The sequence below is a fragment of the Dermacentor albipictus genome, unplaced genomic scaffold (assembly GCF_038994185.2).
Source record: "Dermacentor albipictus isolate Rhodes 1998 colony unplaced genomic scaffold, USDA_Dalb.pri_finalv2 scaffold_11, whole genome shotgun sequence".
Lineage (NCBI taxonomy): Eukaryota > Metazoa > Arthropoda > Arachnida > Ixodida > Ixodidae > Dermacentor > Dermacentor albipictus.
The window spans coordinates 8,504,089-8,516,567 of record NW_027225565.1 but is presented as its reverse complement, the minus strand read 5'-3'; the positions used below and the strand labels follow the sequence as shown (position 1 = coordinate 8,516,567).

The 12,479-nt window shown below is 47.6% G+C and overlaps 1 protein-coding gene across 5 annotated transcripts in view; it reads left to right on the top strand.

Annotated features, from left to right (window-relative positions):
• LOC139051314 (nose resistant to fluoxetine protein 6-like) overlaps positions 1-12,479 on the top strand; it is a 97,284-nt gene that overhangs the window by 51,095 nt on the left and 33,710 nt on the right. For 3 of the 5 annotated variants that reach the window (XM_070528322.1, XM_070528321.1, XM_070528324.1), the window contains 3 exons: positions 8,973-9,090; positions 10,207-10,320; positions 12,241-12,328. In XM_070528322.1, the coding sequence (XP_070384423.1) occupies positions 8,973-9,090; positions 10,207-10,320; positions 12,241-12,328 (320 nt within the window). The remainder of the gene's footprint in view (positions 1-8,972; positions 9,091-10,206; positions 10,321-12,240; positions 12,329-12,479) is intronic. The other 2 variants (XM_070528323.1, XM_070528325.1) reach the window with 1 other exon arrangement.

Genomic DNA, 12,479 nt, shown 5'->3' with positions numbered 1-12,479 from the left:
TCTGTGAATGTTATCAGAGTGGGCTCTGTAAGCCTTTAAGGTCCTGCATGAGTGCCTTGATCATGGAGTTGGTGTCAGGTCGCAAGTAGGCAACCCGTACTTCATCACAGGAAGGGGAGGCCGATCTTGCCTCACTGTCAGCGAGTTCATTACCAAAAACACCACAATGGCTAGGCACCCATTGAAAGGTAATCACGTGGCCACTTAACTCGGCACTGTGATAAAGCTCGACGATTTCCAGCACGAGCAGATAGTATGGTCCTTTGTTTAAAAAGTATTTTAGCGCCTGTAGCGCTGATTTGGCATCGCACAATATTGTCCATTTATGGGGTGTCTGCGTTCTCATAAAACGGACAGCCTCCCGTATTCCCGCAAGTTCCGTTGCCGTAGATGTTGATTTGTGGTCTAATCGAAATCGTTGAGTAATTCCAAGTTGTGGGATGACAAATGCGGCCGTTGTGGCAGATGGCGTGACCGAACCATCGGTATATACTTCTACAGTCCCACTATATAAAGTAAATATATGGGACAGGGTGAGCTGCTTCAAGCCAATGGAGGAAACGTGAGATTTCTTCCTAATTCCGGGTATCTTAAGCCTCACTAGTGGTCTTGGCAAGGCCATGGAGGTGTCGCGGGGATGTCGGTTACCTGGAATCTTGCAGGTACAATGCTTGCGTGACATGCAATAGCTTTAGAAAAAGCACAGTCAAGATTGATGCTTGGAAGCGTTGACAGTGGATGGCGTGAGTGTCTGGTTAGCAGGCGAAGATAGGTTCGCACAGGTTCACAAGACCTGTATATGTCGATAGGACAAGCCCGTGCTTCCGCTATTGTGCCCTTAGTTGACGTGCAGCGTGGCAAGCCAAGACATATCCGTAGTGCTTGAGCCTGAAGGCTCTCCAGCGTGCGTATACAAGATGACCCCATTTTAGATAACACAGGCATGCTGTAGCGTATGTAGCCCACAAAAAGTGCCTGGTACACTTGGAGCAAACTTCGCTCAGAGGGCCCCCATCTCAGTCCTGAGATTACACGAAGAACGTGTATGAAGTTGGTCAGTTTAGCCCTAAGCGCAGTAACATGTTTGGTCCAAGAAAGACTGCGGTCTATTATCACGCCAAGAAATCTGTGGTGGGTGACTAAAGGGAGCGCCGTTCCGTCGACAACGATTGGATAATTTGACATCGATTTGCGCGTAAATGCCATGACTGCACACTTAGTAGCTGAGAGTTGCAGGCCTATACGGCGCAAGTGCTTCGCCGTTATGGTAACCGCACGTTGAAGCCTTGCACGCACTTGTGGACGTGTGACCCCAGATGACCAAATACAGATATCATCCGCGTACGTACTGATACGCGCTGTTGCAGGTAGCTCGTCTGCAAGGCCCACCAGTATCATATTGAACAATACTGGGCTAAGGACACCACCCTGCGGAACACCCCTGCGAACTTCATGTCTATCAGTGTCGCCATCCGATGTGGACATGAAAATGGTGCGGCCACTGAGGTAACTCTGCAGCCACGCATACATCCGGCCACCAACACCAATATCCTCAAGCGCCTGAAGAATCGAATGGTGGAAGACGTTGTCGTAGGCACTTTTGATGTCCAGAAATATTGCGCATACCAGACGACGGCGTCTCTTTTCCTGTTGAACAGAAGATACTAGGTCGATCACACCGTCAATGGATGATCGGCCTCTTCTGAATCCATTGATGAAATCAGGAAGTCCACCACTTTTCTCGAGTAGCCATTCCAGTCTGCTAAGTACCATTCGCTCCATCACTTTACCGACACAGCTTGCCAAGGCTACTGGTCGATAATGTGAGCGATCCTGCGGGCATTTCCCAGGTTTTAGCAAAGCCACAAGACGACTGCACTTCCAGTGATTAGGCACAGTTGCTGTGTGCCACGTAGAGTTGTAGAGCGCCAGGAGGATTTCTCGAGCTTCTACTCCAAGATGACAAATCGCGGAGTATGTAATTCCGTCTGGTCCTGGACAAGTTGATCGGCGGGAAGAAGATATCGCAGCGTCGAGCTCGTGCATGGTAAAAGGCGCGTCCAGACGGTGATCACTAGATGACGGGAAAGTCAGTCGTGAATGGGTTGGTATATCGTTCGAGGAGCTCACGAGTAATTTGCAAAAGTCATCGGCGACCTCAACCTCACGCCGGCCTTGCCGTATGGCCACAGCACTGAACGGGTGAAGCTGTTGTGGCGGCGAGCGAAGGCTTCGTACAATTTGCCAAATTCTAGATAGAGGTTTTCTCGGATCCAGAGAGCCACAGAATGATCTCCGGCGTTGTTTGTCAAGCTTGTCAAGGTGGCGCAGGACATGACGCTGAGCTCGGCGTGATGCAGTGACGTCTAATGGTGATTTGGTCCTTCTGTATTTTCGTTCTGCTCGACGCCGTATCGCGCGAAGTCGCTCGTACTGGTCATCAATAGATGATCTAGATGAAGGTGCACTGAGGTATTTTGTTGTGTCACGTAAAGTTGCCGCGATGACATCTTCAATATTGGATGGTGCTTGGATGGCTTGACATGCGGTGGTCACAGATTCTCGAAATGCTGGCCAATCGATAGAACGCACGGTGTGCGGAGCTGGGGGGGATGTAACCATTTCAACTGAACATGTGTTGGTAGATGGTCACTTCCATGGGTGTCGAGATCAGTACACCATCGTGTAGCAGACAGCAGGCTTTTTGAAACGAACGCAATGTCAAGACAACTGCTGTAGTAAGAGCCTCGAAGGTATGTTGGCGAGCCATCATTGATCACCATCAAGCCTTGACTAAGCATGAAGTCAGCCAAGTCTCTACCGCGGGCGTTCGTCGAAGCAGAGCCCCACATGGGATGGTGGGCGTTGAAGTCACCGATGACTATGTGGGGACCCGGACAAGCTTTCAGTATGGACAGCAAATATGAACAGTCTATGCTCGATGTTGGGGGTATATACCCGCCAATTACTGAGAGTGTGCGCCGCTTGTACTTCAGCGTTATGCAAACGTACTCGTTGGAAGCGTGTGCAGGAATGTCTTTACGAAGGCACGTTAAATTCCGACGAACAAAAGTGAGCACTTTGCTTAAATTGTGATCATTCCTTGACCACAGAGGCACATATCCAGATACGCGTAGTAAAGATGTCATGTTTGGTTCACATATTACAGCCACGGGAAACTTGTATTTGAACATCCACTGCCGAAAGTCTGCGAGGCGGCCTCGTAGGCCTCTGGCATTCCACTGCATTATTGCAGATCTTCGTAATTGGTTTTCAAAAGAGAGCGCCATGATGCCTTATTGTAGAGCCGCAAGGAGCGGTTCCAAAGCATCTAGAACATGTAGCGCGGTCTTAGCAACCGGCGTCTGAAGTCCGCAGAGAAGTGAACGCATCGTAGTTATCAGCTGTTTCAGCATACTTTGTACATTTTCATTTTCTGTCTTATCGTTCTCAACCGCCCTTGCAGACACATCACCCGGCGCATTTAAGCCTGTTTGTTTGGGTGGGAGCGACGGCCAGTCACTGTCAGAGTCGGTCGGCGGAAGCGTCGTTTTATGCAGCGCATGTGTTCCACGTGCTGCTGCCGAAGAAGGCACGTCGGGCCCGCATCTTGATCGCAGAAGCAAACTTGGCAAGCGAGGAGTTTGCCATGCGGTCGATGGTCCATCTGTATGAGAAGTACTCTTGTCTTGCTGTCGTCTGTGTCGCGATCGACGTCTGCGGCGGCGTATCGATGTAGCAGCCTGTCTGTGAGTGGAGTTGTCCCGCACCATCTTTCGAAGCACTGACATTTCGTCATTGATTTTCTGGCACTCCTTTGATGTCGCTTCATGTGGACCGGCGCAGTTAGGACATTTTAGGGCAGTAGCATCGCAGCTATCATTTTGATGGGCCCCTCCACACCGTTGGCATGTTACGCCGCCCTTGCAAGCTGCGCTTACGTGTCCTATTTTGAAACACTTCCGACACTGCACCAGTTTTGGCACGTAAGGGCGCACACGGTGTCTTACGTATCCTGCTTTTACGTAGTCAGGTAATGCTTCAGAGTCAAAAACTATTTTAATACACCGGGATTGACCGAAGCGGTGAATCTGCACTATTGGTGCGGTGGAATTCAGAAGCCGCTGGAGGTCAGTGTCTGCGATTTCTTTGCCCACGTCAGAAATAACGCCAGTCGAGGTTCCTTTTCCATACGCAAAGAAGGAGCGCACTGGGATGTTTCCTAGTAGTGTGGCAGCCTTTACCGTATCCAGAATTGTCTTGTTGTTCACGTCCACCGAAAGGATGTTCCTCCGTGCGTTAATTCTGATCTCGCTGACTTGGCCTGGCGCAATTCGCTCAAAGTACTCTGTTAAACTCTGCCTGTTCAAGGTATTCAGATCGTCGGTAGCTGTGGTAGGGACGTAAGCAACAGTGAATGATTGCTTATACCGCTGTCCTGCCTGGGCAACGATTCACTGTCTGTTGATGTCCTCCTGAGTTTTCTCTTCAAACGGCGACCCATGGCAAGTGTGAAATCGTTCTCCGAGTCCATTTCTTCATCCGTTCAGCTGTCGGAAGATTCAAGGGCGACAGTGGAAGGGCCAGTGCGGTCCCTTGTCTTCGATGCAGCCAGTGGTGGACGACCAGGGTCAAACGCTTGGTTGGGATTCCTATCCCCCATCCTGGAGGATGACGTTGTGCCCTTTGCACAGTCTCTGATGTTGAAAAACGTCCGAGACACAGGAAAATGAAGAGACCACAGCTATAGGCGTTCTTCTTCCGAGGCACTTCTTCTTACGTGTAAAGCTTAAGAGGAAGTTTTAGCTCGGGCGCTCCTATATAAATACATGTAAAATAATAATTCGCTTTTCTCGGCAACCACTTCACCAAATTTGACTAGGTTTGTTGCATTTAAAAGAAAAACTTAAAATCTAGTGACTGTTTGTTCCGAATTTTCGATGTAGGTCATCACTTTTTACAAAAATTGGAAAAAATAAAATATTTTCAAAAATCGAAACTATCAACTTTTGTAACTCAGCAACGAAAAATGATAATACAATTCTGCAAATTGCATCTAATAATATATTTAAAGCGTACAAAATTCGTTTGTTACACATGAATCTCAAAAAAATTAGTAATATGTAAATACAGCTTTTGCAGGACGCTTGTAAACAACGCAACAAATTCAGGTAAGATACACAATGACATATCCAATTTGTCCATTTTTAATAGTCTAATGGATGCTATTTACAGAACCGCGATATCTGCTCTTGATGCAGAGCTATGAATTTGTAAACTTCGTACTTCTATTTTTTTTCAAACTTCCGAATTTTTGAAAATTCCTGTAACAAAATACCGGACCTAAATCGAAATTCCGCTTCAAACAGTCACTACAATTTAACTTTCTCTCTCAAATGCAACAAATTTCATTAGAATCGGTCCAGGGGTTATCTCAGAAAAGCGATTTTGCGTTTTACACGTATTTGAATAGGCCGCGTCGGAGTTGGGCCCGAGCTAAAGCTTCCTCTTAAAAGACAAAACAAAGGTGACAGAAAATATGACAGAAACAAAGAAACAAGAAAAGTTCATGTGGTGCATTATATTCAGAAAGCGTCGCACAATATCAAGAAAGTCGCTGGGCGACATGGTGTAAGCTGTCAGGACTGTGCACATGCATTTAAAATGCTGGAAAGAAAAAGGAAGGCTTCAAAACCAAGCATGGGAACAAATGCGTTAAGTGCGCGACACATTTTATATACAAAATCCCGTTGAAGTGTGGTGAGGTCTATATCTGCCAAACAGGTCGATGCGTTAATGTCCGGATGCGTGACCATCATGCGTTGAGCAATTCACAAGGAGCTGCTCACCTGGCTTTTCATCGTCGTCACTGTCGTCAGCGTGACTGTTCACCACTTTTTTTAAAACGTGACGATTCTTGGCAGGGGCAGGACTAAAACCGAAAGAGAAATAGTTTAGGGATTTTATATCAGTATACAAGAGGAAGGAAAATGCATCACTGTTCCTTCTATCTCTCTGAGCGATAAAAAGATAGCTTTTCTAAAAGGCCGAAGTTAAACATGTGGTAGTTAAGGAGGCGCTTTGATCTTCGAGAGTTGATCTGTGTTTTCGAATATAAGTCAGTTGTTAGTCCAGCGTTGCCTTGTCTCTTCTTTCTGTCGTGTTTGCGTCCCGATTTTTTCGCTGGTTTTCTCAAGTGTCAAGATGCCGTGTTCAAACGGCTATAGCTTCAGGACGCCACCGTTTACGTTCGACGTCTTCTTCAATAAATTCTCATTTGCACCGTTATCCTGTGTTTACATGCATCAAAGGAACGCACTTCAAAATGAAAATCTCACGCTCATCACGTGCTTCTCGTGTTCCCATGTATAGTGCGTGCTTGTTTTTCGTTTGTCGAACGGTTGAGCTCCCCGCTGACCACGGCATGTCTTCGCGGGCATGTACGGCTAACACCGTAAAGCAAAACTGATGCTATAGATTCGCGTGGGTATTATTCTTTCGTAGTCCCTTACATACTGACAGCGGAGGGAGTAAGGGTGCTGAGGCTTGCATTAGGGCAAGTGTGACATATAATAAGTAATTAACAACTGTGTGTGATTTAGGGCTCATATTAGGCTGCGCGCACAAAAGAGCAGTCTCGACACGGCGTGTTACGGGAATAGTTGGTGCCTAATTCGTTTCGGTATCTCAATGCGACGAACTCATAGAAGCACACGTTCACGCTTTGTAACCCTTTCCTGAGTTCGTTCCGGCTCCGCTAATTCTGTGAAACGATAATGCGATGACAAGCAGTGGCGGCCAGCAAAGGCAACGCGCTTAGAATTTATGTCAGCACAGCGATTAGTTCCTTATATCTTGTGGAAATGAAAAAAAAAAGCAATAGAGGCGGGGGTGAGGTTTCTTAACAAACAACGTTTTGTCGTTGTGCAGTAAAGAACAGTGAATGCAGCCGAGAGTTTACGTTGGTTACATTCGTGGGGGGGGGGGGTGCCACGTTCTGCTGCAACCGTTAGCGACATATTATCGACGTCAGAAGCTTGCATGGCGAGTAATTTGCGAGGTCGCTTGATTTCCGCGAGACCTTGACATATAGCTTGAAATACAAAGTTGAAAGTTTGTGTACGACGAACACAGCGTTGCATCAATTTCGAGTCTGCGTCCCCAAACTAAGAAAAAAAATTGGAGGACGCTTAAACTTCGCCTTCAAGAGTGGAACGCGACAGCGTTCCCATCGACCCGCCAAGGGGTGTAAGACAATGCGCTACGGCGCAGGGATCACTTACGAGGCGCCCCGCATCGGACTTTGCGGCCACCTATCACACGGAGAGCGTCGAGCAACGCAGCGTTCGGCGCGGCAACGAAACGTGCGCCTGAGCAAACGGAACGAACCAAAGAACTCGGTGTCTCGGAGGGGGAAACGATCTACGCCTGCCAAACGTCGTGATCGGCACGGGCAGAGAGATAGATAGATAGTAATCTAAAGAAGGGAACGGCGCTTGATTCTGCAACCCGCGTGGGAGCACGGCGAAGCGTCGCCAGGGGAGAGGGAGTCGGGGCCGGTCCGCGCACAGCCCCAATGCGCGCATGGTGCGCCACCTGTCGAGGCAGCGCCGTACATTGAGAAGAGGGGGCCTTCTGTGTTTGCCGCAAGATGGCTCTGCGTGTGCGGTAAGCGCAGAAGAAATCTAGCGGAAACGTACTTCGCTACTCGTGTAAATGCGACTTGTGTAAGTTACATGCTCATAATTACCGATATACACCGCAGTATAACTTTCTACGGCACGTTTTTAAGGCAACACCGCGTTCACTAGAAGCGCGTTTGTACCGCTTTCAAGCATCGAACTCGTGGCTGAGTGGTAGCGTCTCCGTCTCACACTCTGCAGACCCTGGTTAGATTCCCGCCCAGCCCATCTTGGAAGTTGCTTTTTATTTATGAAGTGCCTGCCGTGATTTATCGCTCACGGTCAACGCCGACACCGACGCCGACGAGACCGGCTTTTCTGCGACACGAGCTCCTTAACGCTATTGCGTCAATACTGAGCTTTTCCGCGAAGCCCGCGCTATGTAAACCTCTAGCACCGACTGTACGTCCTGAAGAAAATAAGTTCACTTGCACGTCGACTTATTTTCGAAGCCGGTCGTAAATGTTCGCGCTCCTGGCTCATTGTTGACCATTAGACTTCACGACTTTCCGACTTTTTCAAGATCTCGCAGAAAAACAGTTCCCCTCCTCTGTACAAAATACAACATATTTCTGAAATGATAAGAAGTGATAGTTCAGCAGAAATTCTCGCCGCTACCTGGGACTTTCACCATGCTGAGCACGTATAGGGAGCATGCATGGCTCAGTCAGGCAATGGTAGCGCTATGTAGTATGTAAAGAAGCCACTACAAAAGCCCATCGTACAGCACTCTATACCGGCTAGCACTGGTTCTGTCAGATATATGCTTATATAATACCCTAGTTTAGCACTTCCCCACTCGCCCGAACCATTTGGTTTACTCAGAAGCCGTTTATAGTGCTCCTCTGCATCCTCCCACGTGCGCTCAGTGCTCACTCTTCCTCTTTTCATTCCCCATTTCCCTTACCCCCAGCGTTGGTTAGCCATCCCGACCCTCGTCTGGTTGACCTGCCTGCCTTTCCTCTCCTTGCTTTGTCCCTCTCTGCATCCGTGTTAAGCATGTTCTTCATGTTTACAGTCCTACAAAGTTTAGGACTGGCATTCCCGACTACAAATCGCCACGGAGCAAGCTAGTCTATTAAGCTGAGGCAATCGCGGTTACTGACGGAATAACATAAGAGCACGCAGAAAAACCGAGCATGATCGCAAGGCATGAGAAAAGAAAGCATCTTGTCCCAGCGACAATGTGCATCTGGCATGTGGATGGTCTGGCATGTGATTTGAACGGGCATCTGAACGTGGCATATACGACTAAAGCGTCTGAATCCACACCGCCGCAAACTAACGCAGGTCTACAAAGACGTGCTGCTGACCTACACTAGGTTGCAGACATCCATTGCAGTCCGACTGGGCATCTGCGTTCCCTCAACATGCAGCAAAGAGGACGTCTTCAAGATGCTCAATCCAGGTAGGTGCTGCCACGCGCTCTTCAGCCACCTCTCATATATACTATATACGCTTGTCGATGGTAAGCACTGTGTGACATGCCCCCACATCTGGTATGCGAACGTCTTGTACCGACTACAAACGCTTTTCTGAAATGCAGGCACCGTTGTAGCTCACATAAACAAAACAACAGGTGACTAACAGAGCAAGAAAAGGTAAGGGTAAGGCAATGTGTAGTTGCAGTACATTTCAGCACAATAGATTAGAGTGCAGGTATTTCTTGACGTGAATATTATATTCTAAAGTGTTTGGAATGTAAACACTGGTTCACTTTTTTTTTCAGAACTCTGCCCGGTTGCTATACTATGAAAGTAAGGATAGTGTAGTCGACGCACTGCAGGAATTTAGCGTGCAAAGTGAATTGCTTCAATGTAATGATAATCGGGTGGCTAAGTTTCAAATGTGCTTGTGACAGAAGGACCGCAGTAACTGAACCGTTTCCCCACAGTAGCAGCCATTGCTTTATGTAGCAAGTACTGCTTAATAGTTCATATAGTCTCCATTTATTATTCACGCAATTGCTCAAATGATGAATTACTTGTGAAGGCGGTGATATTTCCTTTTGTTACTGAAATGTGTAGCAACCTTCGCAGAACATCGCTATGTATCATTGTTTGCTTCTTCATTTGGGAGATGGCTAACGAGTTGAATATACGCTGTCGTACGTAGGCTGTAAGATTTGAGAAAAGGGGTTAAGGCTACAGATAATATTAATCCTCAGTCGCTTTGTAGGAGCTGATGTGTCTTTGGGTAATGCGCCATTGTTAACTATATATAGATTCTGCGGAGGCACATGCCGCTTTACGAGACTTTGTGACCCACTTCACTAAGTGTACGTACGTTTTATCCTTTCACATTCTGACAGGAGTAAATATTCACCGTGCGAGACGTAGGGAAAAAAAAACTGCTTTGTCTCTTCAGGTTCTATAAGCAGGCTTGAGTGCGTCCTCTGTGAAAAGACAAAGAATTGGAGCTCTATGTAAAAAAAAAGATAGAAAATCCTTGTCGCTGTTTTTTGCCAGTTGCCTCTACACTGTTAACTACACCGTACCTCATTTGTTTCACTGCGGACACAAAGACCATTACTGCAACGCACCGCGATGCCAGCGTGGAGTAGGTGGTCCAAAAGCGCGGCAAAGGCGGCGACCGGAAGTTGCCGCCATAAACCTGCCGGGAGTCCAGTTTGCTCAAGGTCAGCTCCGAGGGTCTTTGTTTTTTTTTTCCCCTCTCCTTTGGTAGGGTTGCACCCCGTAGGGAATCCCTGATACCCTTACACGGATTTCTTTTTTTATCGACATTGGCTTTTTGTGCTGCGCACAGACCGCAGATTAGCCTTCCCGAGTCAGTGAAACAGAATCATGAAGGGGAACCAAGATCAACCAATCACGTGCAGCTGTGTGAACAAACAAGTGTGATGAAAATTTATGTAGTCATTAATAAAGCACGGATAACGAGATGATTTCCCTACATTTACCCACTTAAATATTCACATGCCGAAGAAAGAATTACTCGGGCATTTGGTGACGTAACACTACGCGATGCTGAAACAGCTGCCGTCTTCGTGGCGATCAAAAGGTATACATCCATGTAGTCGTTGATATCAAAAGACGCTTGCAGTAATGGGTATCGTCAACTTGCGACAGAAGCTCGTGCATATATAGCACACGAGGTGTCGTAACTTGAACACATTATGTCCAATGCTTCCAGAAAAAAAAAACGTCATGTACGAAGCAGAGGTTACCGAACATAGAAACAAGGGGTGCTATAACGTAAAGCTATTCCAAGCATTTCTATTCCAATTCGGCTATCAGCCCTCCGCGATTGCTCGAATTCGGACTAGCTCCCTTCACCTGTCTGTCACGCGACGTCACAAAAACCGCGATACCTCCCCATCTGATATGACGTGTACACACTGATTATGCATAATTTGACCGAAGAAAAGAAAAACAGTTATTTCTGATTTGAAGCCTTCTTGCCATTAGCCCCCGGCTATTGGTCAAAAGTTTTCGGGCTGCGCCCACTTCACCTACCTGTCACGCGACATCACGAAACCGCGAAAGCTCACCGCGTCAAAGTGACGTGTACGTATTAACGATGCATTCATATGCCGAACAAGACTGAATTTTTTCTGAATAGCCGCAGGCTGCCCCCTTCCGAAAGGAATAAAAGATTGCTCAGGCGCTGGCTACTCGCACGTGCCGGAGAGTATGCGTTAATTTGCGTATAATAAAGCTTCTTGCGTGCCTTTAACGTTTTCGAGCACTTTCGGCACGTTTACAACCTCATTCTGCCAACTCTTCTTTGCTGATAATCCGTTTTAGCGTCATTCTTAAGCCTCCGTTGCATGCCGCCGTGATTTTGGACCAGGCACCTGAAGCCAAGTAAGGGAAAGCGGACCAATCGCAGACGCCGGCACCACCCTCGTCATTCGGTTATCGTTTTCAGTGCACTGGCTCTGCCCGATCGAATCCCTCTCCACTTGAGCGTGCTCCTCGCCTCTTGTCGGCCAATTAGATAGGACAAGCCGCTCAGTGTAGACAACGTTATTCGTTTTTCAAGCAAGCAAGAGTGACCTCCTGTGAACGAGGAGAGCGTTTGACTGGTCTGTTCAGACAACCCTGTGGGTGACCGCCCGCTGCTTGCGTCGGCGGTTACGCAAATTTGACGTCAAGAGATTGGAATAAAAATATATTGGAATAGTTTTACGCTATAGGGCCCAAGGTCATAAGTACACTGGCTGCTAATATATAGGCTGACATCGGTGTGCATAAGCTTTCTTTGTAGTGCTACTTCGGTATGTGTACATGTTTATGACGAAACGTAGCAGCATTGTAATGTTATGCCGCATTTACCATACTCATTCACTGGTCAAGCATGCGATAACTACGACTAGCGCCGGAACGCTATAGCGATCGACCCTTGCTCTCAGCTTCATTTCGCGCTTTTCATATCGTGCATTCATTTGCACGATCGTAATCTCTGTGCAGAAAACTCGCGTGCTGGAATTCTTCATACAGCGCGCGCAGCTTTCGCGCGTGTTTGCGACGTGTCGGCCGCTCTGAATGATTCGGAATGCGTACTACGTTTTTCTCTTTTCCATGGAACCGAGCAGCGGTCGCCAACCTGAAGCTTGGCGTCAGCGTCGCCGAGTGCGAAACGAAAGGCATCGTCACTCTCACGGAAGAGCAGCTGGTGGCCATGTAAGCACGTCGCCCAACATCATTTTTTTCCCTTTCCTCAAATGTCGCATTCTGCTTGGATCGTGGCAAATTTACTTCGCGGACTCAGAGGGTTACAAAAGTCAACTGCAACTATATATGCATGCTCACGTAATATATCTTCAGACCCTGT